The 24,068-nt window shown below is 40.8% G+C and overlaps 1 protein-coding gene across 1 annotated transcript in view; it reads right to left on the bottom strand.

Annotated features, from left to right (window-relative positions):
- The window catches only part of LOC149239586 (uncharacterized), a 135,515-nt gene extending 113,282 nt beyond the window's left edge, over window positions 1-22,233 (bottom strand). Inside the window, exon 1 of the mRNA XM_089369909.1 lies at window positions 21,965-22,233. Coding sequence (XP_089226035.1) covers window positions 21,965-22,233 — 269 coding nt within the window. The remainder of the gene's footprint in view (window positions 1-21,964) is intronic.
- Between the last annotated feature and the right edge of the window lie 1,835 nt (window positions 22,234-24,068).

Below are 24,068 nucleotides of genomic sequence, written 5' to 3'. Positions count from 1 at the left end.
ACAAGTAGGTTGCTTGGAGGTGGGACCGAATAGACAGCCAGATATGACTCTGACGAACTTCCTTCCTGCGGTAAAGGAATGGGTAGACTGCCCCTATGTTCATCGTAGTCTGTGTTTACGAAGAGAATTTGAACAGTGTCATTCTTATTCTTTTCGGTGATTGTATCATCCAAAGATGGATCTTCTAAAGGCAAGACCGGGTCAACTGCCGTCTCGACCTTTTGAATTTCATCTGGTATGGATTCAGAGGGTTCATCTTCAATGATAGACTCTTCAGCCGACCACAATGGCGTGTCGGCTGGATTTTCAACTAGTGACGAACTTGGCAAGAGTTTCTTATATCCGGGAGGCAGGCGTAACGGTGAAACAAGACAGTCATCCAAAACTCTTTTAGCCTCGTCTAGGAAGGGACAATGGTGGATGGCGTGATCGCCTTCACACAGTTTACAAGGAAATTTGCAATTCCTTTTCTGTTCAGAGACTTCATTTTCACTAGTTGATGGTGTATTCTCAACATGATTGTCAAAGGTTGACGACACCGGATTGTGCAAATGAGGAGACTAGTACCTTAAGATCTGAGGGATGCAAGGAAAATCCCGATGATAGTGGTCTCCTTTGCAAATGACACATGGCGATTTAAGCCTGGACGGTGCAGTGTGTGGATTTTCGCTAGGCGATGCCTGGTTGCCCCTTTTTTCCTTTGGCTCCTTCTTCTTCTTCTCTTTCTTCTTCTTAGTTACTTGATTTTTGGCTTCACCAGCTCATCAAGTGAAGAGGAAGGAAGAGAGGGAGAATCGGACGAAGTAGAAGGTTGAGGGGTAACCCTGGTATCATTTAGTTGATGACTCGATTGCTCAGGAATTACAGTATTCTGAACGACAGAGGTTGAGAAGAGCCATACGGCAAACCAATCGTCAATCCCGGAAGTGACAATGTGGCCATATGAGGTGCACCAACATCTCCCCAAGAGGAGAAAGGACTAGGATTTCCCCCAAGGGGAACCCCTTGGTTGGTGGACTCCATTTTCCTCAACCTAAGACCAACGTAGGAAAGGTGATATTTATTCTGATTAAAATAAATTTTAGACGCTTTGACACAACTTGTTTTTTCAATTTCTAAGAATCGAGAAAAAACAAAAGATGACTCTAGTTGCCTTCTATTTTTAATGAGCTTGAAGTGACAAGTGCTCAGATGGACCTTTTCCTTTAAGGAGTCTGAAAAGGAATGAAAGGGACTGCTCTGGAAATCTAGGCAGAGGAATTACCAAACCGATCTCAAAACTGCAGAATGCTTTTTACGGTACGACAGTCAATCTTCCCGAATGTTGTGTTTAGTGCATTGCGATCGATAGGGTGGAAGACACGGCTTCATATGGATAAAGGATATAGCCTATTGTGGTCTCCCAATATATACTCGACGGTACGTGGGAGCACAAGTCCATATTGGCACTTGTCATCTCAAAGTGGAGGAATCACCCAACCAACATTGAAAACAACAGTTACGAGGTTTTATGACGCTGGAACACGTCTCTAGCCTAGACTTCTAAATGTTGTGCGTTAGGTTCCAAAGCATTTTTAGATTCATTAAATTTATTTTACAGTTGATCTTTCTTAAGAAATTTTCCTTTTAGGTTCACCGCATGATGTAGATGTATAATTCCTAAAATGCAATCTATGATGACAAGCAATCGTTTAATCTTCTTTTTGCAATGAAAATCCTGGCTACTAAAGAAAGAGGGATGATTTTATTTCAACATAGAGCACAGAGCACACGCTATATGCACTGTCCTAAATCAAACCAACAAGCAGTCTAAATGCAAATGCACATGCATGTATTTGTTTTTCAGCCTTCTTAATGTGTGAATGATAAAAAGAAAGCTAAGCGCAAATTTGAATTACTTTTCAAAGCGACATTACTAACAAGCTTCTTTTCAAGACAAAATGAACATGACGACACTTTGCAATTTAGAATTGAAAACTTGCTTTCAACACTTGAAAAACTATTAATTCAAATCAAATACAAGAGTAATAGTGTAATCGACTATCCAGAACAATCTAATTCTCTTCTATGACTGAAAAAGACACTTGCGACACTTACAAATTAAGAAATGACAATTCAATTACGCTACTTCTTTGTAAAAGAGAACTAAAAATGGCTCACAATACATAAAAACATCTACAGTTCTTTGCACAATAGAGGCAGAATAATGGCAAGGAAGGGGGTTTGCAACAAAGGTATACTGACTACAAACAACAAAACTCCTGAATAGAGCTGAAAAGAATGAAGAAAAACCAAAGTTCGGAGGCAAAATTAGCCTTTTCTTATTAGCGCACCTATTACACAGGGATTCTAGTATGCATCCCACCTACATCACACGGGAAATGCGATGCATAATGAGATCCTTGAAGAGAGGGTGCGATGGTACAGTGCGAGACTTTTAAACTAGTTCTTGATCACAGTTTGCAGCATAGTTCAGGGATTTAGGCCGAGCAAGTGATAACCAGTAAACAAATCACAGGGGTAGATCTAAGGAGGTTACTAGAGCCACCACAAAGGAAATTAGGATGTTTACAGATCAGTTGTTTAGTTTATAAAAAAAACCGGGAGATAGACTGAAGCAGCATTGATGTACTTTGCATTTGCATAGCAAATGTAGTTCGAAGGCTAGCTAGCTTGACTTCAAGCTCCGTCTGTAAGTTTATAGAACTAACAAATATAGAGAAGTAAACAAACTATTCGTTCCCTAGTGGAGTTGCCATTTTGTTATCGGGAAATCTAGTGTCTATGCAGAGCTACTAGTCCCACTAAGACTGGTAGCTATCTTAGAAACAAACAAACTAAAACTACTTTCATTTTCCTTTATGATAAGTAAATAAGAGGGGAACAAAGGAAACCAACCTCAATCTTGTGCTTGGTTCCTCATTTGATTCCTCTCTTCTGACAGATCTTTGCCACTCACTTCCTCGTCTACCCAGCTTGAAAGAGCACATATGGAATCAAGGCAGCATAACACTATCCAAGAACAGAGATCTACAATTATAAACAATATAGGACCAGATGTATATTGACCACACAAAAGCATATATTATCAAACATATAAGAATGTGGAGGAAAACTTGAATAGCTTTATTAATATCAAGAAAGAGCAAAGAGGATTACAACAAATTGTTCTGACCCAGCATCATCCTCTCAACAAGAAGCCCTTCTTCACCTCATGAAAAGCTTAGATCACCCAACACTATGATTTTGCAATAAGAAACCAACAACACTTCCTTACAAGATACAAAATTCCAACCTCTGGATCTCTGGGATGAGGGATCCATATATAGATGTTTGCAAGGGGGTGAGTTAGCTTTTGGGACTTGATTAGTGTCCTCTCTCTGATAGTTCTTGATTCCACTTCGAGAATGATGATCTCTTACTCATCCCTAGGCGAATTCAGAGAGGCAAGTGTCACAGGAGAAGTTTCTGGAAGATTCCATGATCTTCCACCTCGCATACTGCCTCTGCCATTTGTCCACTCTCGCCCATTGCACCCCATAGAAGGGCTTTTCAATATGCATCACAGCTCCCGTGTGCATTTAGGTGGGATGCATCACACTTTGACCATGGAGCAGGTGAGATGGTCCAGTTTTGACCAGTTCTAAGTAGTTTTTCATGGAGAACTTCTGGGAGATGATGTAATCAGCTGACCTTGTTCTTTTAGGGGATGAAACAACACTTTTAAGGACTTAGGAGCCCTTGGTTTATGGCCATATATGATTGGTGTTGCAGTGCCCAAAAATGTCTATAATAGCAAGCCTACCTAAGTCCGCACTTATTACATCCAAGGGCTCAGATTTAACTATTGAGCTCCTTTTTATTTACTCTACCTATCTACTTATCTGCCAAGATTAAACAGTTTGGTCATACTTTATTCTCTATCTCTAAAACATGAAATTCAAAATACAAATGAGCCAAGTTCAAGCTGTTTTACTCTTCATCAATTGTGGCATGATTTAACAAGTTGCACACAATGCTTATTACAGAAAAATAAAAAGTAGTGGCATTTTGGACTTCCACACTTTCCTAGTCTATTTTTGTTTGGGGTTCATTTCCTTCACTTTTTTACCATTTTATTTATTTTTTTACCCTTTGATTTTTCTTTTAGGGCATACCCTCTTTACATTTTTACATTTTTTTATTTTTGATAATATGGAAACATTTGCAACAAGGAAAGGAATGAACATATTACAGAGCTCAACAAGTCAATCATGAAATATGACACCTATTGGTATACGAGTATAACAGAACCTATAGGGGAAGAAGAAGAAGAAAACATTCCTTTGGAGCTAATGGCTGAAAAAAGAAATGCTAGGGGGAATGGTGAAAGAATAGAGGGTACATTTCCCATTCAGGAGACCAATGGGGACACCAAAATGAAGAATATAAGTCCTTCAGCCCTACTTCACTTGCTTGGTTTGACTACAGAATATCTTGACACCTTCTTGTTTGAGTTTGATGTCATTTTTTGAACCTATGACTATGCAGAAGATGAGAAAAAGTTGAAACTATTCCCTTCTACTCTCAAGGATGTAGCATTGTGCTGGTTCATGGGGTTACCTGGAAATAGCATCAAAACTTGGGCTTAGATGCAGTAGGCCTTTAATGACAAGTATCGAGACTACTGTAGGTCAAAAGATACCAAAGAAGAAATCTTCCGAATGACCATGGGAAGTGATGAATCCTTGGAAGATTATGAAGAGAGGTTCTAGCTCAGTTACAAAAGGGCTAGGTGTACACCTAACTCTAAATCTCTAAAGTTGGTCTTACTCAGGGGAATTCTAAAGACCTTCTAGACACCCTCCATCTGCTGGCTGGGGGAGAAATCTATCAACTATCTTATGAGGACAGAAAGAGTATTTTTAGAAACCATTCTAGTGTATCCAGAAAAAAAGGTGGGGGAATTCAACCCATACCCACTACATCTTCTTCCAATTCATCCATTAAAGGAGAAATTGGAAACGTGCTAGAAGACTTCAAGAGTGAGATGATGTTGACTCTTGTAATGCAAATGGATACCTTACATATCAAAATAAAACAAGAGGAAGCAGAGAGGGCTTTGGCCATTTTTTGTCCTAGATGCACCATGAGGCATCCTAGGAACGAATGTCCATTGAACTCTATAGAAGTTTGTTCAGTCTGTGAAGAAGATAATTCTGTAAATAACTGCTCTTCTTTGCCCAGACTTAAGGCGCTATACCAAGGGGTTCAAGGAGTCACTGAACCACTCTATTGCATGAACAAAAGGAGACTGCATGGACATAGACCAAACCAGCAGGGGATGCAAGGGACATCTTAGGTATACTACCACCCCAACCAAGTCACTTCCATACCTTCTTAGGGCCCTCCTACCCATCCTTCTTATTTCACGCCTCCTCCTTAGTCCTTCCCATCTCAATATCATGCCCAACTAGCTGCTCATTCATTTCAATCCTACCTCAGCCGCAACCTCAGTGGAATGCATCTCATTAGGGGTGGAGGCCCCAATACAACTCTCCTCCTGCTCTTTTGCCTCCACCACCTACTCAACCACAACCATTACCTTCTCCACCAAGGCAACCCCAAATGCTTGCCTAGCTGAACCTGAACCCGAACAATAGATAGGCTTAGCAAGTGTATAGTGGGGAACCATCATGCCCAACTTATGCTATGGAGATTCAGGAGATTAACCTGCGATCTGGGAAGGTTCTGCCAGATAGCCAACCTCCACCCAGGGAGGTTGAGTAAGATAAAGAGGGAAGTGAACCTAAAGCACTTCCACCCTTTCTTGAGAGACTATCCGAGACAACACAGCCTACGCCAGAAGAAACTGAACTTCTGGGAGAATTGAAACAGCTATGTGTGAAGATACCACTTCTCCAAGCCATAAAATATGTGCATATCTACAATAGATTGATCAAAGAGAATTGCTTTAGGCATTCAGGGAGGTGCAAGAGAGATTCCTCAACCATCAATGTCATATGAAAACTGCCCGACCTGATATTGGGGCAGGCAATTTTGTTGGAGATCAGATGCACAGCAAACATAAAAGCATATAAACAGCTATTAAAAACATGCATAGGAAACACAGAGGTTTAACGTGGTTCACCCAACCAATCTGGGCTACGTCCACCAAACATAGGCATCGGCAATCTTATTAATCAAAACAGGAGATTACATAATTAATCAAAACCCTCAGAAACTCTCACCACACACCAAACTATCCGTATGGATACCTATTTTATAGCAAGGAGAATCTAACTGCCTCTCACATCAAATTTAGGATGCATTAATTCTCTCCCAACAACCTGGAGCTAATCTAGCAACAAATTTCTATTGTTGTCACACACTGGGATTTTTGCCTATTTTATTTAAAACAGAAAATCTCAACAATCTCCACCTTGACAACAATTAGCCTGATGCCCTGTTTGTTTATTATTTTATCTTTTCTGCAAGCCAAGAGAAGCCAAACACCAACGTAGCTTCTCTAACAAAACTGGTTTCATGAACATGTCTGCACAGTTTTCCTTTGTATGCACCTTTTCAAGAGAGACTCCCCTTTCAGTGATAACCTGTCTTACAAAATGGTACTTGATTGGAATATGCTTTGATTTACTATGATAGGCCGGATTCTTAGCCAAATGTATTGCACTTTGACTATCACAAAGTAACCTGATGTTGTCCTGTAACCTACCAAACTCACCAAGCAAACCTTTCAACCAAACCGCCTCTTTGCAAGCATGCGAAGCAGCAATGTATTCTGCTTCAGTAGTGGATAAAGCAACAATGTTTTGTAGCTTTGACATCCAGCTAATAGCTCCACCTGCAAGAGTAAAGACATACCCTGAATTTGACCTTCTCTTATCCAAATCACCTGCAAAATCAAAATCAACATATCCGCAAACAGATTCACTACTCTTATTGTAAGTAATACAATAACTACTTGTGCCTCTTAAATACCGAAGCACCCATTTCACTGCTGACCAGTGTTCTTTACCCGGATTTGCCATATACCTGCTGACAACCCCAACTGCATGTGAAATATCTGGTCGCGTACAAACCATCGCATACATCAAACATCCTACTACATTGGCATATGGAATTCGAGACATATAATCCTTTTCTTCATCTGTATTAGGACATAAACTGGAAGAAAGCTTAAAATGGGAAGCAAAAGGGACTGACACAGGCTTCACATTGTTCATACCAAACCTCACAAGTATTTTCTCAATATACTTTTGTTGTGACAGCCACAGCTTACCATTGCCCCTGTCTCTGAAAATATCCATGCCCAAAATCTGTCTTGCTGCTCCCAGATCTTTCATATCAAACGTCCTTGCCATCTGAGTCTTCAACCTATTGATTTCTTCAATGCTTTTGCTTGCCAAAAGCATATCGTCAACATACAACACTAAGATAATGAACATGCCATTACTTAACTGCTTAAAGTAAACACAATGATCATATTCACTTCTTACATATTTCTGACTCAACATGAAAGAATCAAACTTCTTATACCACTGCCGAGGCGACTGATTCAGGCCATATAATGACTTCTTGAGCCTGCAGACAAATTTCTCATTGCGATGCTGAACAAACCCTTCCGGTTGTTCCATATAAATTTCCTCATCTAAATCACCATGTAAAAACGCAGTCTTAACATCTAATTGCTGCAACTCTAAATCAAGCAAAGACACTAATGCTAACACAATTCTAATTGAAACAATTTTAACCACTGGTGAAAAAATCTCATGAAAGTCAATACCGGCTTTCTGAGAAAACCCTTTTGCAACCAGTCTCTCTTTGTACCTGTATTCCGTATCATTCACACCTCGTTTCAGCTTGAAAACCCATTTACACCCCACAGTTTTCCGGCCTTTGGGAAGTTCAACCAGATCCCATGTGCCATTCTTACCTAAGGCCATCATTTCTTCCTTCATGGCTGCTTTCCATTTGTCACTATTTGAACCTTCTACAGCTTCCTGATAACACAAAGGTTCATCATCATTAGCGGTCAAAGCAACTGAAGTAACATAATCATCATACCTTCTCGGAGGGCGTTTGATCCTTGTAGACCTCCTTAAGGATGTTTCTGGTGCTTCCACAATTGGCTGTCTACCATCTGTAGGAACTTCTTCATGATCGCCATCTGAGACCTGTTCATGACCTCCATCTGAACCCTGTTCATAATCTGACTCTGAAACCTGTTCATGACTAGAATCTGAACTATGGTCATCATGACTATCATCAGAAGTGCTGTCAAACTGAATGTGCTGAAAATCAGATACATCATCCTGTTTCAATTTATTATCTACATCTAATTGTACAAGAGAGGATTCATCAAACTTTACATCTCTGTTGATGATGATTTTGCGGGTAGTAGGATCCCACAATCTAAATCCCTTTGTTCCATCACCATACCCAACAAAGACATACCTTTTCGATTTCGGATCTAATTTAGTTCACTGATGTTTAGGCACTAGAGCATATGCATCACAACCAAACACTCTGAGTTTAGAATAGTCACAAGGGTGTCCTTTCCATACCTCTTGCGGAATCTTGCAGCCTATTGCCGTTGATGGAGATCGGTTTATCACATAACAAGCTGTTGCCACTGCTTCCGTCCACAACTCCTTTTGCAACCCGGCGTTACTTAGCATACTCCTTGCTCTCTCTAGAAGAGTCCTGTTCATGCGTTCAGCAACTCCATTTTGCTGAGGAGTATAAACCGTGGTCTTATGTCTCTCGATCCCTGCATCCTTGCAATAGCTGTCAAACTCCTTGGAAGTAAACTCACCACCATTGTCAGTTCGTGAACATTTTATTGTTCTACCAGTGTTGTTTTCTACTAATGCTCTAAACTGCTTGAAAACTGAAAACACATCAGACTTCTTTTTCAACATGTAGACCCATACTTTCCTAGAAAAGTCATCAATAAATGATACAAAATAAGACGAGCCACCATATGAGGTTGTAGGTGCTGGACCCCAAACATCTGAATGAATATAATCAAGTATTCCTTTACTAGTATGTTTACCTGTTTTAAACTTTTGTTTACTTTGTTTGCCAAACAGACAATGTTTACAGAAATCTAACTTTCCAGATCTTAGATTAGGAAGTAACTTGCGATCAGCCAAAATCTTTAATCCTCTTTCGCTCATATGGCCCAACCTCTGATGCCATAGGCGAATGGAACTACTGTCCTGTTCAGACACCGTAGACACATGAACTGACCCTGTTCTTCCTTCTAACTGAAATAGATTTCCTACTTTCTTAGCTTTCATTACTAGTAAAATACCTTTATAAATTTTCATTACTCCACCTTGAATGACAGTTTTATATCCATTTGTATCAAGTGCCCCCAGTGAAATCAGATTTTTTCTTAAATCTGGTACATGTCTTACATCAGTCAACATTTTGGTTGTCCCATCAAACATTTGCAGTTGTATACTCCCTATGCCCACAATATTAGATGTGACATCATTACCCATGTACACGACTCCATCATTCACTGATCTATATGTCTTAAACCAGTCTCTATGAATACACATGTGGTTTGATGCACCGGAATCTAGCAACCAATGTTGATCATGATTTGACAAATTAACTAACAAGACTTCGTCGCTCATACCTGAACCAGATACTGAACCTGTATCAGTCGTGTTTGCTTCCTTCTTTTATGTCGATGAAGCTTCTTTAGAATTTTGTTGTCGCTTCCAGCAATCCTTCTTCAAATGCCCTAATTTGCCGCAGAACCAGCACTTGACTTTACTCTTCTTCCCCTTGGACTTTGAACGTGAATCGCTGCGCTTACCAGAGCGTCTTTCTCTAGAACGACCTCTAGCCATCATTGCCTCTGATGTAGAGGTGTCAGCATTCGACCGCTTCCTGGTTTCCTCGGACAACAAAGCTCCGACGACATCATCAAATTCAATGGTTTCGGATGAACTAAGACTTATAGACGTGACAAAATGATCCCACGACTCAGGCAACGAGCACAATAAAGTTATGGCTTTATCCTCGCCTTCAATTTTTACTTCTATGCTTTCTAATTGCACCATTAAAGTATTAAAAACATTCAAATGATCAGTAATGGAAGTACCTTCCTTCATTCACAGACTGTATAGCTGTCGTTTCAGGAGAATCCGATTTGTCAAGGATTTTGTCATATACAGCTTCTCCAACTTCGTCCACAAGCCAGCTGCAGTCTTCTCTGACACGATGTTAAATAAAACATCATCAGCCAAACACAACCGAATTCCGCTCAAGGCTCTTCCATCCAATTCATTCCACTCATCATCTGTCACGGGGTAAGGCAGTTTGGATATGCCCAACAACGCCTTTGCCACGCCCTGCTGTACCAGGAGATCATGCATCTTTACCTTCCAGATCTCGAAATTATTTTTGTCGTTAAATTTCTCGATTTCAAATCGGGCACTCTGAGTTTTCGCCATCTCGTCTAAAACAAAAAATCTCCAATTTCAATTAAAAAAAAAACAAAATTGAATCTCAATAAATGCCTATGCCTCAGATTATCTTCACCTTTAAAAAGAAAAACAACCCCCTGTGCTTTGCTGTTTAAACCTCAGATTTCAATGTAAAAAACAAATGGCGCTTGCTGTTCAGCACATTAACCGCGCCTTTTAAAAAACGGTGTGAGTGTTGACAAAATGGCGCGAGAATACCACTCAAAAACGCGCCTATCAGCTCATTAGTGCATTGGCGCACTTAATTAGATAGTATCCGCGCCATTCTGTTGGTTGGCGCTACTGTTGTGGAATAATCCGCGCCAATCCCATAAGCTAAGGAATATACGCCACCGATCCACAGTCTTCGTCAATACCTGAACCAGATACGCAACGCCTTATAGTAACTATTCACTATAGACAATTTATAACCAGCTCGCGCAAGACAGTTTCACGCTGTCACTAATCATTTGAAGCCCCCCACGCAGCAATTATTCGAACCACCACAGGTCCACACGCGCAACAAAGTTTAGTCCACCCGGATTTATCAACAAACGCTTTCAAAAAATACAGGATGTCCACTGTAAATTAATAATATAGCGTTTGAAAATCACGATCACAAACCAGACATAATTACCTTGTTCTGTTGACAACGAGGTAGGTTCCTAATCTTGAGAGACGGGTCAATCCTTTTTGTTTGGACAGCAAAAAACCAAAACAAACAAAAAATGCGTGCTATTACCATTTAAATTCACATGATACGAAGCTGCGCCATGCCAAGCCACCGGATTATCACTTCACGTGCTGGGGAGAATGCTATCAACAAGCAGATTCATATCCATGCAGGTCTCCACGCAACAGTGTTCTTTGGCGTTCAGCAACGTTCTCGGTCCAAATCATGTGCTAGGCAGCGCCACACTCCAACATGCTCTGATACCACTTGTTGGAGATCAGATGCACAACAAACATAAAAGCATATAAACAGCTATTAAAAACATGCATAGGAAACACAGAGGTTTAACGTGGTTCACCCAACCAATCTGGGCTACGTCCACCAAACATAGGCATCGGCAATTTATTAATCAAAACAGGAGATTACATAATTAATCAAAACCCTCAGAAACTCTCACCACACACCAAACTATCTGTATGGATACCTATTTTATAGCAAGGAGAATCTAACTGCCTCTCACATCAAATTTAGGATGCATTAATTCTCTCCCAACAACCTGGAGCTAATCTAGCAACAAATTTCTATTGTTGTCACACACTGGGATTTTTGCCTATTTTATTTAAAACAGAAAATCTCAACAAATTTGTCCAAAATATCTAGACCCTAAAATCCCAGTAGTTGAAGTCCACATCAATGGCACAATGATTCCGCATACCTTGACTGATCTAGGAGTTGCCATTAACGTGATGACAAAGGACACAATGCTCAAACTCAACCTCCAGGGCTCCTTGAGGAAGACCACAACCATGATATAATTAGCAGACCGCTCCACCATGACCCTTGAGGGGATTGTGGAAGATGTGATGGTCTCCATTGATTCTTGGGAGTACCCTGCTGATTTCATAGTTCTCCAGCTGAAGGCAAAGCTCACTGGGTATCCTCTCATCCTGGAAAGACCCTGGTTGGTTACCGTCGATGCCTACATCCACTGTCGAGCTGGGAACATGACCATAAAGAATGGGCATATGTCCAAGCAGTTAATCCTATACCCTCCTGCCCAACCCTTGCTAGAACATGATCTACCTCTCTGGTTGGAGGAGGAGGATGAAGATGAAGTCTATTTTGCACCACTTTGTGCATTAGAAACCATCATGGGGGGAAACCACAAGATGAGGATGATATGATTGAAAATTTGATTCAGAATCCACCTCCCAGTGTATTACCCTCAGAGGACGTAGTGAGAGAAACCAAAAACAACCCCTCAACTAATCTCTATGTGGCCGACCTGACCTCTCTCCATGCTAAGAATATAGAGTTCGACCTGGAAAGGACCTTGAAAATCAATCCATCCCTATCCACTTCCCAGGAGAAGGAGCTGTGCGGCTTACTGAGAAAACATTTAGATGCCTTCACCTAGAGTTATAAGGAGATGAAGGGAGTGCACCCTTTAGTATGTACTCATCATATATACATTAAGAAAGATTTAAAACCAATCAGGCAACCTCAAAGGAGGATGAATCCAACACTTAAAGATATTGTTAAGGAAGAACTGCAAAAATTTCTTGATGCAAGATTCATCTATCCCATCTCTGGTAGTGAATGGGTCTCTCCATTGGTGCTAGTGCCAAAGAAAAATGGAAAGTGGAGAATTTGTGTCAACTATCAGGAATTGAACAAAGCCACTAAAAATGACCATTTTCCTTTACCTTTCATAGATCAGGTGTTAGACGGTCTAGCAGGGAAAAAGTTTTTCTCTTTCCTAGGCAGGTTTAGTGGGTACAATCAGATTCAAATCAGCCCAGAAGACCAATATAAGACCACTTTCACTTGTCCTTGGGGTACCTTTGCATACCGGGTCCTTCCTTTTGGTTTGTGTAATGCACCAGCCACTTTCCAAAGAGCAGTACTGAGTATATTTTCTAAATTAGTTCATGATGCAGTAGAGATATACATGGATGACTTTACTCCTTATGGCTCTAACTTTCAGGAAGCCTTATCTAACCTAGGAAAAGTTCTAGATAAGTGTATTGAGATGAACCTATCCCACAGTCCGTAAAAATGTGAATTATTGATGACTGAAGGGACCATGCTAGGTCATGCAATATCTCAACAAGGACTGTAGGTGGACCCCAACAAAATTTCCATCATCCAAAGGGTCTCACCTCCTCAAAAGGTGAGAGATGTTAGAGGTTTCCTAGGCTTAGTTGGGTATTACCGGAGATTCATTAAAGATTTTAGTAAGATAGCCTCCTCTTTGTTTGGTGTTTTAGGTAAAGATGTCGAATTTATATGGTTGGAAAACTGTCAAGAAGCCCTAGATACCTTGAAGAGAAAACTTGTGACTACCCCAATTCTGAGAGGCCCAAACTGGGCCCTACCTTTCCACATTCACACAGATGCCTCAAACAAAGCTTTAGGAGCAGCCTTTGGACAAATTGATGAAAATTTACCTTATGCCATATACTTTATAAGCAAAAACTTGTCAAAGGCAGAGTTAAACTATACAGTGACCAACAAGGAACTCCTAGTTGTCGCACATTCCTTAAAAAAATTCAGACATTACATCATAGGCTATCAAACCTTTGTGCACATTGATCATGCTGCAATTAGATATTCAATGAACAACTGGATGTGAATGTTTGCATTATTAAATGGTTTCTTTTACTGTAGCAGTTTGATTTGACCATTGTTCATAAGCCTAATAAAGAAAATGTTGTTGCTGACTTTTGGTCTAGAGTAAATTTTCCTGCAGGTGAACAAGGAATGGTGGATGACCAAATGCCAGATGAACATCTGTTTGCTATTTCAATACTCTCTCCATGGTTTGCTGATATAGCAAACTACTTGGTTTCAACACAGTTTCCACCACACCTTTCCTCAAAAGAGAAGAGCAAGATAGTAAGGAAAAGTACCCCTTTCACCTAGATTGGGGATAATCTCTTTAAAATTGGCCTAGATCAGATCTTGAGAAGATGTGTCAGGGAGGAGGAAGTCTTTGACATTCTCCTGACTTGTCATGACAGGCCTTGTGGAGGTCATTTTGCAGCAAAAAGAACTGCCTTCAAGATATTGCAAGCAGACTACTACTAGCCCACTCTTCATCAAGATGTGATTAGATACACCAGCCAATGTGATCGGTGTCAAAGGATGGGGAAACCTACTCCAGAGGATGAGATGCCCATGCAACCTCAAGTGACCTTTGAGCCATTTGAGAAGTGGGGCATGGACTTTGTGCGTCCTATCAACCCTCATTCAAAACAGAAACAATACATCATTGTGCGCACCGATTACCTGATAAAGTGGGCAGAAACAAAAGCAATCAAAGCAGCAACAAAGGAAAAAGTAGCTGCATTTTTGAGAGAAAGCATATTCTACAAGTTTGGGTATCCAAGAGAATTGGTCACAGATCAAGGCAGTCAGTTCACTTCCAATTTGATAGAAGACTTGCGCACACATCATAAAATCAAGCACAATACTACCACCCCTTACCATCCATAAGCCAATGGGTAGGTGGAAGTCACTAACAAAGCTTTGGAAGGGATCCTGACCAAGGTAGTGAGCAGCAGCAGAAAAGACTGGGTAGATAGATTAGTTGAGGCCACCTGGGCCTACAACACAATATGGAAGACCACTACAGGGTTCACACACTATGAACTAATCTATGGAAAGAAGGCTTTGCTATCAATAGAATTTGAATTCAATACACTAAGGATGGAAGTTCAGCTAGACCTAGACCTCAGCCATGCACAGAAGGAAAGATTACTCTAGCTCAATGGATTGTATGAACAAATATTCTAGACCCTTCTCCACACAGAGGTAGTTCAGCTTCAGAGGAAGATATGACATGACAAAAATATCAAGGAGAAGCAATTTCAAGAGGGAGATTGGGCACTGATCTATGATTCAAGATATAAAGACTTCAAATACAAGTTGAGGACAAGATGGTTGGGACCCTACACTGTGGAAAAATGCAATGACAATGGTTCAGTTCTGATCAGAACCATTGATGATGAAGCCATCCCCGTGCTTTTTAATGGACATCGATTGAAAGTTTACAAGTAGCCCCTCTCCAAGCAAGATCTCATTGAAGATTTGAATAAGATAGTGATGGTAGTGGAGCATGTCTTAGCCTCAACTTCACCCACTCACTGAAGGAAAAAGAAAAAAATAAGGACTCAAGTGAAAACCTCCATGGGGCGCTTGAGTCCCATCATTGGGTTGAAATCCTCTCCTAAGGCGACCTAGTGATGCCACAAAAAAAAATACAAGAAAAAAAGAATAAGATCCCTGGGTGAAAACCTCCTTCAGCCCCCTAGTTGTTTTCAAAAAAAAAAAAGAATTTTAATGTGTATTACAAGTTTGTAGGAGGACTACAGAGAGCAAGAGAAGATGCCACCGAGCCCTGACATTCATACCAGCACCTATCTTATCTCCTCCACACTCTTCTCCATCATTTCTGACATTTCTTTCACCCCACTGTGCTTCTTTTTTAGAAACTGTGTGTTATACAGGAGGTTCAGTGTTTTCTACAGGAGGCTCTTGTAGGAATTGCAGAGAGCCAGAAATGAATATAAGAAGTAGTTTGAGGGGCAGGGAAGCTTCAGGAAGAACACAAAAACCCTCCTACAATCTTAAACCCTCCTTGCCATCCATTCCACACCTACATCACACCCCAATCATCATTTTTTCTTCTTGTCCCAGAAAAACACAGAAAAAACAATTTTTAGTAAAGAGAAAAAAAAAAACACAAAAGTAAGAGAGGAAGAAGCACCTTAAATCTCACCTGAAGCTTACCTATTACCTCTCCATCTTCATCTGCATCTCTAGCATCATCCTCACAACTCCCAACACTGAAAGAAGCTAAATATTTTGTTATCACTCAGGTTGTTCCCCGAAGAAAGCTTTAAAGAGGGGAATATGGCCGAGGTAACCACTAACTAGTCTTTTAGCTGCAGATTCTAGCCAACCTTCAATCAAAGAGGGCTCTCTCTTTTTAATTTAGCTTTGTTTTGGAGTATTTTGGGCTAGATATGATGCACAGGTTTTTGTTTTAAGTTTGTTGGATGATGATTTAGACAGAGCTGGGGTGTAAGTCTGAAAGAGAGTATACCATTGGGCAATTGGAGTCAAGGGGAATGAACTGCTAGAGGTGTATGGGAATGCTATAGAGCAAGGTAATCAGACTTGGAACAATTCTGAAATCTGGAAGTAGGTGGAATGTAAGCCAGGGAATGAAAGGAAATCAAGAATATTTCATCATGCTGGCAGAGGGAAAGTGCATGAATATCACCAAGGAGCAGTGAAGAATTCCTAGGCAACATTCAAAGTGAAAGAATCAGTTGAAACAGGGGCAACTAAGAATCCCTGTTTATGGCTAATTCTAAAGAAAACATAAAAAGTAGCAGAGATTGAACACAGAGTGTATTTAAACAAATTCTGAGCTATTCTTTTTCTCTGTTATTAAGAGTTATGAAACATACATGAAATTTGCAAGCGTAGAAAACATCAAACACAGGTTTGATCTGAATGGAAAATGGCATCAACCCATGGTACTCATCCACCCATATTATTCATTGACCCATGGAATTTACCCATGGTATTGTAAATGGCATCCACCCGTGGTATTGTAAAATCCACCCATGGTACTCATCCATCCATATTATTCATCGACCCATGGAATTTACCCATGGTATTGTAAATGGCATCTGCCCGTGGTATTGTAAAATCCACCCATGGTATTCATTCACCCATGGTATTCATTCACCCATGGAATTGACCCGCGGTATTATAACTGGAAAATACTATAAGTAACAAGTCACATTTTTGTAAAAGGACAGATTGTCCGCCACAATGTAGCCTTTAGAGTTCAAAGGCATGTAGCGACCACATCTCTTCTCAGAGATAAGCTACCATCGCCCTAGCTGGTTTATTTCCATGTCTAGTTGTAAGCATATTTAAGTATTTTCCATTAATGAAATGAAATATTATTTCCGCTGCATAACTATATTTATGGTTACCTCTATATTTTTTTGCGTTCTCATTTAAATCTGGATCAGTGGTATCAGAGCAGGTTACGATTCCATGGGAATGAGGGTTTCATGCATATTTCAGTCTCAATTTTTTTGCAGGAATTTTTTTTGGGCGGCGACTTTTCAGATCAGATCTGAAACATTTGGTAAAAAATTTACAAAAACAAATATCAGATCTAGATTCCCCTCGAAAAATCACCCAATTTCAAAAAAAAAATGGGTCGAATCGAAGTCCGGATGTGGGAGATATCGCTGATTTAAAATCAGCGATTTTATCAGAATTTTTGTGACGGCAGCACTGTTGCAGTGCGAATCTGAGATCTCAGAGTGCCCAAATAAGGATTTCCATCACGTGGGAAGATGCAAAATGGTCCTTCTACTTCCAAAAACAGGTTATAATAAATATTCTGAGTTATATTGGCCGAGTTATGTCCATTTTAATTCTGGAGCAACATTCGGAGTGGGTTTCCATTAGAGACGTGCCCTCCCACCCCACTTTAGTAGGCACCTACTTCACATTCATCAGTTTCAACATAGTAGCATTCAGCTTGGGTTATTTGGAGACGTGCCCTCCCACCCTAGGCTATGTAGGCACCTGCTACTTCATCAGTAACCAACGTCATGGTTATGGGTCAACGACATAAAATCCTTGTCATCGAAGTCCATTTGCTAGGTTGCACACTGTCAAAATCACAGTTGGTCACAAGCATTACAGGGTATCTCTATCCTCAGATCTTCGTTTATCAGGGTTTTGGGTTAACCACATAAAACCCTTCTCTTCAGTGGCTCTTCATATTCAACAAAGGCTTCGTAGGAGGGAACTTTACACAATGGGGACCATTGCTTCTTAAGGAGGGAGGAATGATCCGAATGGAAAATGGCATCAACCCATGGTACTCATCCACCCATATTATTCATCGACCCATGGAATTTACCCATGGTATTGTAAATGGCATCCGTCCATGGTATTGTAAAATCCACCCATGGTACTCATCCACCCATATTATTCATCGACCCATGGAATTTACCCATGGTATTGTAAATGGCAATCGCCCGTGGTATTGTAAAATCCACCCATGGTATTCATTCACCCATGGAATTGAACCATGGTATTATAACTGGAAAATACTATAAGTAACAAGTCACATTTTTGTAAAAGGACAGATTGTCCACCACAATGTAGCCTTTACAGTTCAGAGGCATGTAGCGACCACATCTCTTCTCAGAGATAAGCTACCATCGCCCTAGCTGGTTTATTTCCATTTCTAGTTGTAAGCATATTTTAGTATTTTCCATTAATGAAATGAAATATTATTTCCGCTGCATAACTATCTTTATGGTTACCTCTGTATTTTGTTGCGTTCTCGTTTAAATCTGGATCAAGGTTAGAATAACTTATTGATCCATAGAAAGACGTAGGAATTCTGTAGCAGTTCCCAGAACTTCAAATCCACATTCAGGTAGTCCAGCAACAATGAATTCAATAGCCTTTGTATTAACAAAGTCTCAGAGTTACAGCGCAATTCAAAGTGTAAATCACCAACAATAATACATATCAATTGGGAGTATATATAAGAGAGTTTTTTTACAAAAATATCCCGTAGGAAAATATCTAGTAATAAATTTATCTATCTACTTTGGAGAATTGCAATAAATGATGTGGGAGTCCGTGAAAAACGAGGGAGTAAATATGTTGTACTGGCTGCCTTAGGTGTTCTGCTTTTGTTGACTTTTAGGCTCCTCTTTTCGGCTGATAGCTGTAGCTTTGGCTTGCATCCCTGATGTGCTGTCTTTTGCCACCTGTGCTCGGTTTTCTTTTAACAAGCTGCCATCACATCTGACTTTCTTTCTCTGTTATTTTGACACTTTCTTAGGTGGCCCATGTATGTGGAGTTGCTGACCTGTAGTTGACTCAAAAAGGAACAGAAATCAAATCACCTGGGTAAAATTTCGAGCATTGCCTACCACCAATCTTTTGTGGGCAACCGATGTCTTTGTATCTTTATCAGTGTTTCATCAGCTTCAGTATATCTATAGAAGTTTGAATAGACTTCAAAAAGGTGATTTATCTCATGTTCAATATAGAACAGGTTTTCCAGTTTATCATATAAATTTTGCCCAGAGGGAGGCCCTGTCTCTTCTGTGCTGCTTGATGATGCTATGATTTGATTAGAGACATAAGTGTTTACCCTTTTGGCATATTGATCATGTGTTAACAATTTTCCACTGCTAGTTAGCAAACTGGGTTGTCCCTTGCTCTGTAATGCTGCAAACTTCAGTTTGAAGGCATTGATTTCTGCCTGCATTTCTTGGCATTTTCTTTCTAGAGTTTGTCAAAATTTCTCAGGGTCAGCACTTTCTTCACTATCAGAATAGTATCTGTCCTACTATTGATATCCAGAGCTGCCAGTTGCTCTTTGGTGTGAGTTTTCGGGAACTGAATCATTTTATTGGCCTACTTAGGCATATTTCCCAATGATGCCCTGGCTCTTTGAGTCTCAAACTGAGCTATATTTATCAATTCTATCTGTTCATGTATGGTCTGAATTGACTGCCACTGGTCAGTGATAGATTGGCCAATTTTGGCCCACAAAATTGTTTTTATTTCCGTCAGAGTCTTATGCAGGGTAAGCTCTTTTTCCAATGATTTTATTTTAGTGTCCAAGGCCTTTATTTCTCTTGTCTTTTCAGCTACTGTCATCTTGGACTTGTCATAGCTTACCTCTATTTTGGCCAATTTCTCTTTGGCCTCCTTGAGCTCTGTCATTTGTACTTCTAGTTCTTTCACTACCTTCATCATTTCTTCCATATTCATGCTTGATTCTGGTGTTGTTGTTGCTGCTGCTGCATCTGCACCTGATGTACCTGCTGCTAAGGATGGAATGATAGGAAGGATGGCTGCTGTGAGTGTAGAAGGAGTAGAAGGAACTGTTGAAGCTGCCTCAGGTGGCTGGGAGGTTGACTCTCCCTGCTTGGCTTGCACTGCTTTTTCTAATTCCTGCTCCATTTGGATTATCCTTTGATTCATTTTCATCAACAGATCCATCATATCTTCACTTTCCTTTTCTTGGATCAGTTTTGTAGCTTGAGGATGCATGGTTAAAGGTAGCCTCAATTGTTTTTTAAGTGCAGTGATATCTTCTTCCTTTTTCTTCATGAGGGCCTTGATGCCCTTGGCATCTTTAAGATCATGCCCTAGCTCAACAATAATTTCCTCCAATGTCTTTATTCTGTTATCTTTGGCCTGGGAAGACATTTTCTCCAAATCCAATTGAGCAGATGTATTTCTCAATGATTCCTTCAGTGGGTGGGCCAGCATAGCCTTATCTGCTAGTGTGGCATAGACCATTTCACCTGTTTGCTTGTGTAGCTCAATTTGGTCCATTGGGTGTATGTCCTTGGCAAAGACCTCTAGGTTTGTCTTTATATAATCTGCAGCTGTCTGTGGCTGTGGCACTTTAGGCTTGAAATGACTTAGGATCATTTTCTCCTCCTTAATGTCATAAGCTACCATTAATCTCTGCTGTTTGGAGGGTGTTGTCTTTAGAAATTGATCATATAGTTGTATCCTAAGTAGCTCCTTTTGGGCCTTGATTTCCATAAAAGTTCCTTTGATGCCAGATGGTTGTGCACCTTGCTGCCCTGAGGAAGATACCTCTGTTCCATGCTGCCTCTCTCTTTCTCGCCTGTGAGAGTTGGTGGATGTTTGTTGGCTGATTTCCCTCTCTCGTGTTGGAATGTGTATGATTTCTTCACAAATTTCCTCTTCAACTTGAGGGTCTATTCTTTGCCTTTTGGCATGTGGCTACTGCGTTGACCCACTTGCAGGTGTGGAGTCTTCTCTGTCCTGCTTCTTGCTTCTTTCCTCATTGAGAGGAGTCTGTAGTGCTGGCACCTATGGTGCCTCTGTTTGTGGTGGAGGGGCTTGCCCTTGATCTTTCTCTTTTGAGGAAGTTGGTTGATCTGACATTGTATTTTGCTCTTCACCTACTACCTCTTTGCCCTTTGCTATGCTTGCTGCTGACGTAGTCTTTTCTTGGGAAGCTTGTGGAGCTGCAGCAGTTGATGTGCTTTCCCCAACGTGCTGTGGAAGTTTGAATGTGACCTACTGAAAAGAATCTAAGTCAAGAGTCTTTTCCAAATTTTTAATAGTTTGCTCCATTTTTTCTTCTTCAGTAAACTCCTCAACTAGTGTGCCCTCTACCCAGTCATCTTGGTTGGCAAATTGTTCTATCTCTGGGATTTTGCAGTGGTCATAAGCTGACAGCCTATATTTCATTTTCCTTGCATTGATAAAGCCACATGGGTCATAGGGTACCCACCAAAAGCTTCTTTTTAATTTGAGTTTATCACTTAAAATCTGATCAGCATCTTGCCACCCTTCTTTTTTGTTCATGATGAAGGGGCCAAGTTGGTCTTTGAATTTCACCTGAGCCTTTTTCTTGGTGCTATGGAAGTGAGTCAAATCTGAACTGATCAATTTCCTGTAATACTCCAAGGCAAACAGTCTCATTGGCACATATCTTGGCAGTCTGTAGGGGCAGAGCTCATAGCCATATATCCTGATGACAGTGTGATTCTGGTAGAATTACTAGTCACCTATTTTGTAGTTCTTAAAGAGCTGCAATATTTTCTGCATATCATAAGCCAATCTGGCAGGAGGAGTAGCTGACAGCAAGCAGGTAGCCGGATAGATGAAGAGGTCAATGAACTCACAGTATGTGTAAGGGGAGTCTGAAACTAAATGGAATACTGGGGTCCAAAATATCACAGACCTTCGCTCCCCCTTAGCATCCAATTTCTTAAGGACAACTGGGAAACTATCAGACTGATAGTACAGTAGCAAATGGTAGATGTATGCAGTGTATTTGAAGACACTCTGTCTGTTCAGGTTCATGAACTTCTCATGCATTTTGTTGGCTATATAGGTGATGTAATCATACATGACAGCAGGGGGCTGTCCTGGAGAAAAGATGGACATTAAAGCAAAGATAGTTTCATCCACCACTTCACTTGTTCTGAATCCCAGGATGTAAGAGATCATGTCTATGATCATTCTTCTAGTTTCATCAAACCAGGCATGGTGGTAAGGTAGAGTGTATCTGGCAAAACATTCTGGAGACATGAACATTTTGGCAATCCTGCTAGTCTCTGCAGAGGACAACTTTGAGGCTTGATCAATCAGTTTCTTCATAGAGAGAGGGACCAAAGGCTGAGTTGGTTTGAAGTGCAGCATTTCATTTATAGACTGGGGGTGATGTAAAAGAGAACATTTCCTGAAGGAGACATCACTGCCCTTTGAGAAGGCTCATAGTTGGCACAACATTGGTGGATGAGGTCAGGGAAGACATTCACTGATGGCAGATAATAAATAGGCATACTGGACTCCCATATCCCAAATATGTCAGCCTTGTTCTTGTAGCTGTTTCTTATTTCACAGAAAGCCTGAAGGTGAGGCTTGTATCCCTCCATATCATCAATTTGATAGTCTCTGTCAGCAAGAGATTGCCACTGCAACTCCTTATGTGGTGCATTTAAGGGTGCAACATTTAGAGCTACTGGGGCCTCCATGATTCACTGTGTTTGTAGTTGGATTCGAGTTTGGTCTCAACAGGAAACAGAGCACTAGCACTGAGTCTTTTCACAGAGATTTTGGAGTCTGAATTTTATAAGGAGATGTCCTTGCTGAGTGAAATTCAATGGAGAACCAAACTCTGTTGAGTTAAATTGGGCAACTGGATAATACAAAGGGGTTGGTGCTCTTTTGCAAGGGATTTTGACAAAACAACTAATTGCTTAGGCAGTTTTGAAGACTCTTCCGATAGAAATGGGCTCGAAGTGTGTTTTAATGGTCAATTTGCACTGGAGAGCAAGGTTTGCAGGTTTTCTTTTGAATAGTGGCTTGTATGGTGAACTAAAAGGCAGTAATTCACAGGCAGGAGTGCATTCTACTTTGAATTCTAGATGCTCAATCGATTTCAATGGAGAAATTTTGAAAATAGGGTATACGGGTGAACAATGGGTAAATACTTGTTTTAGAGCCGACTAGTACAAGTTGCAGGCAAAACACTGAGCTGAGAGGGGTCGAGTTTGCAGGATGAGCTTGTCTAGGTGTCAAATCAGATTTCTGGACGCGAATTAGACATAAGTAGCATGCACGTTCTCCACAGGTGAACTAATAGAAATGAACGTGAAATAGTCGTTTTCACAACTTTTAACAAAATTTGGGCATTTTAGCACTTTTTGGTGCTTTTTTATGATGACGTCAACATGACGCAATTTTGTCGTGTAGCGGGTATGGAGGATGACGTGGCAGTTGACGTGTGGGATGATGTGGCAGACAACATGGTGATGTTAGCAGATGATGTGGCGTTGGTACAGAGCAGTGGCAGGCGATGTGGACGCGACGTGATCGGGTAATGTGGGCCTGATGTCAGGGGGCAGGTGCCGGGCGGTAAGGAGTTTTCCCCACACCGCCTTTGGCCCAGGGTGGTTTTGCAGGAGGGGGCTCCGATCACGCCGGGAAGCCGACACATGGCAGGGATACGGAAGCAATATCGCCCATCCCCCGGACGCTAACTCCCAGCAGATCGAGGGCTCTGATATTGCTGCCAGCCATTGGATGTTGGGTGCAGGATTGGACGGTCGACGGGCGATGATAAGTGGTGGACAGTTTGTAATACGGGACCCACAGAATATTTTAATGTTTATCAATGCACCGGGGGTTAAAAACTTTGGATAAATGGGTTTTTATGTGTTTGGTTCGAGCGGGTATGGTTATTAGTTTAACCAGATGTTAAACTAATCCCACTATACATGTGCGTTGGGGTTAATGCATGGTTTAGGTGGAGGCTTTAGGTGCAGTTATCAATTTAACCA

The sequence above is a fragment of the Pinus tabuliformis genome, chromosome 8 (genome assembly GCF_031772625.1).
Source record: "Pinus tabuliformis cultivar Carrire ecotype Pingquan chromosome 8, CPIR1, whole genome shotgun sequence".
Taxonomy (NCBI): Eukaryota; Viridiplantae; Streptophyta; class Pinopsida; order Pinales; family Pinaceae; genus Pinus; species Pinus tabuliformis.
The sequence above is the reverse complement of the archived record's forward strand: the minus strand, read 5'-3'. Positions and strand labels throughout refer to the sequence as shown.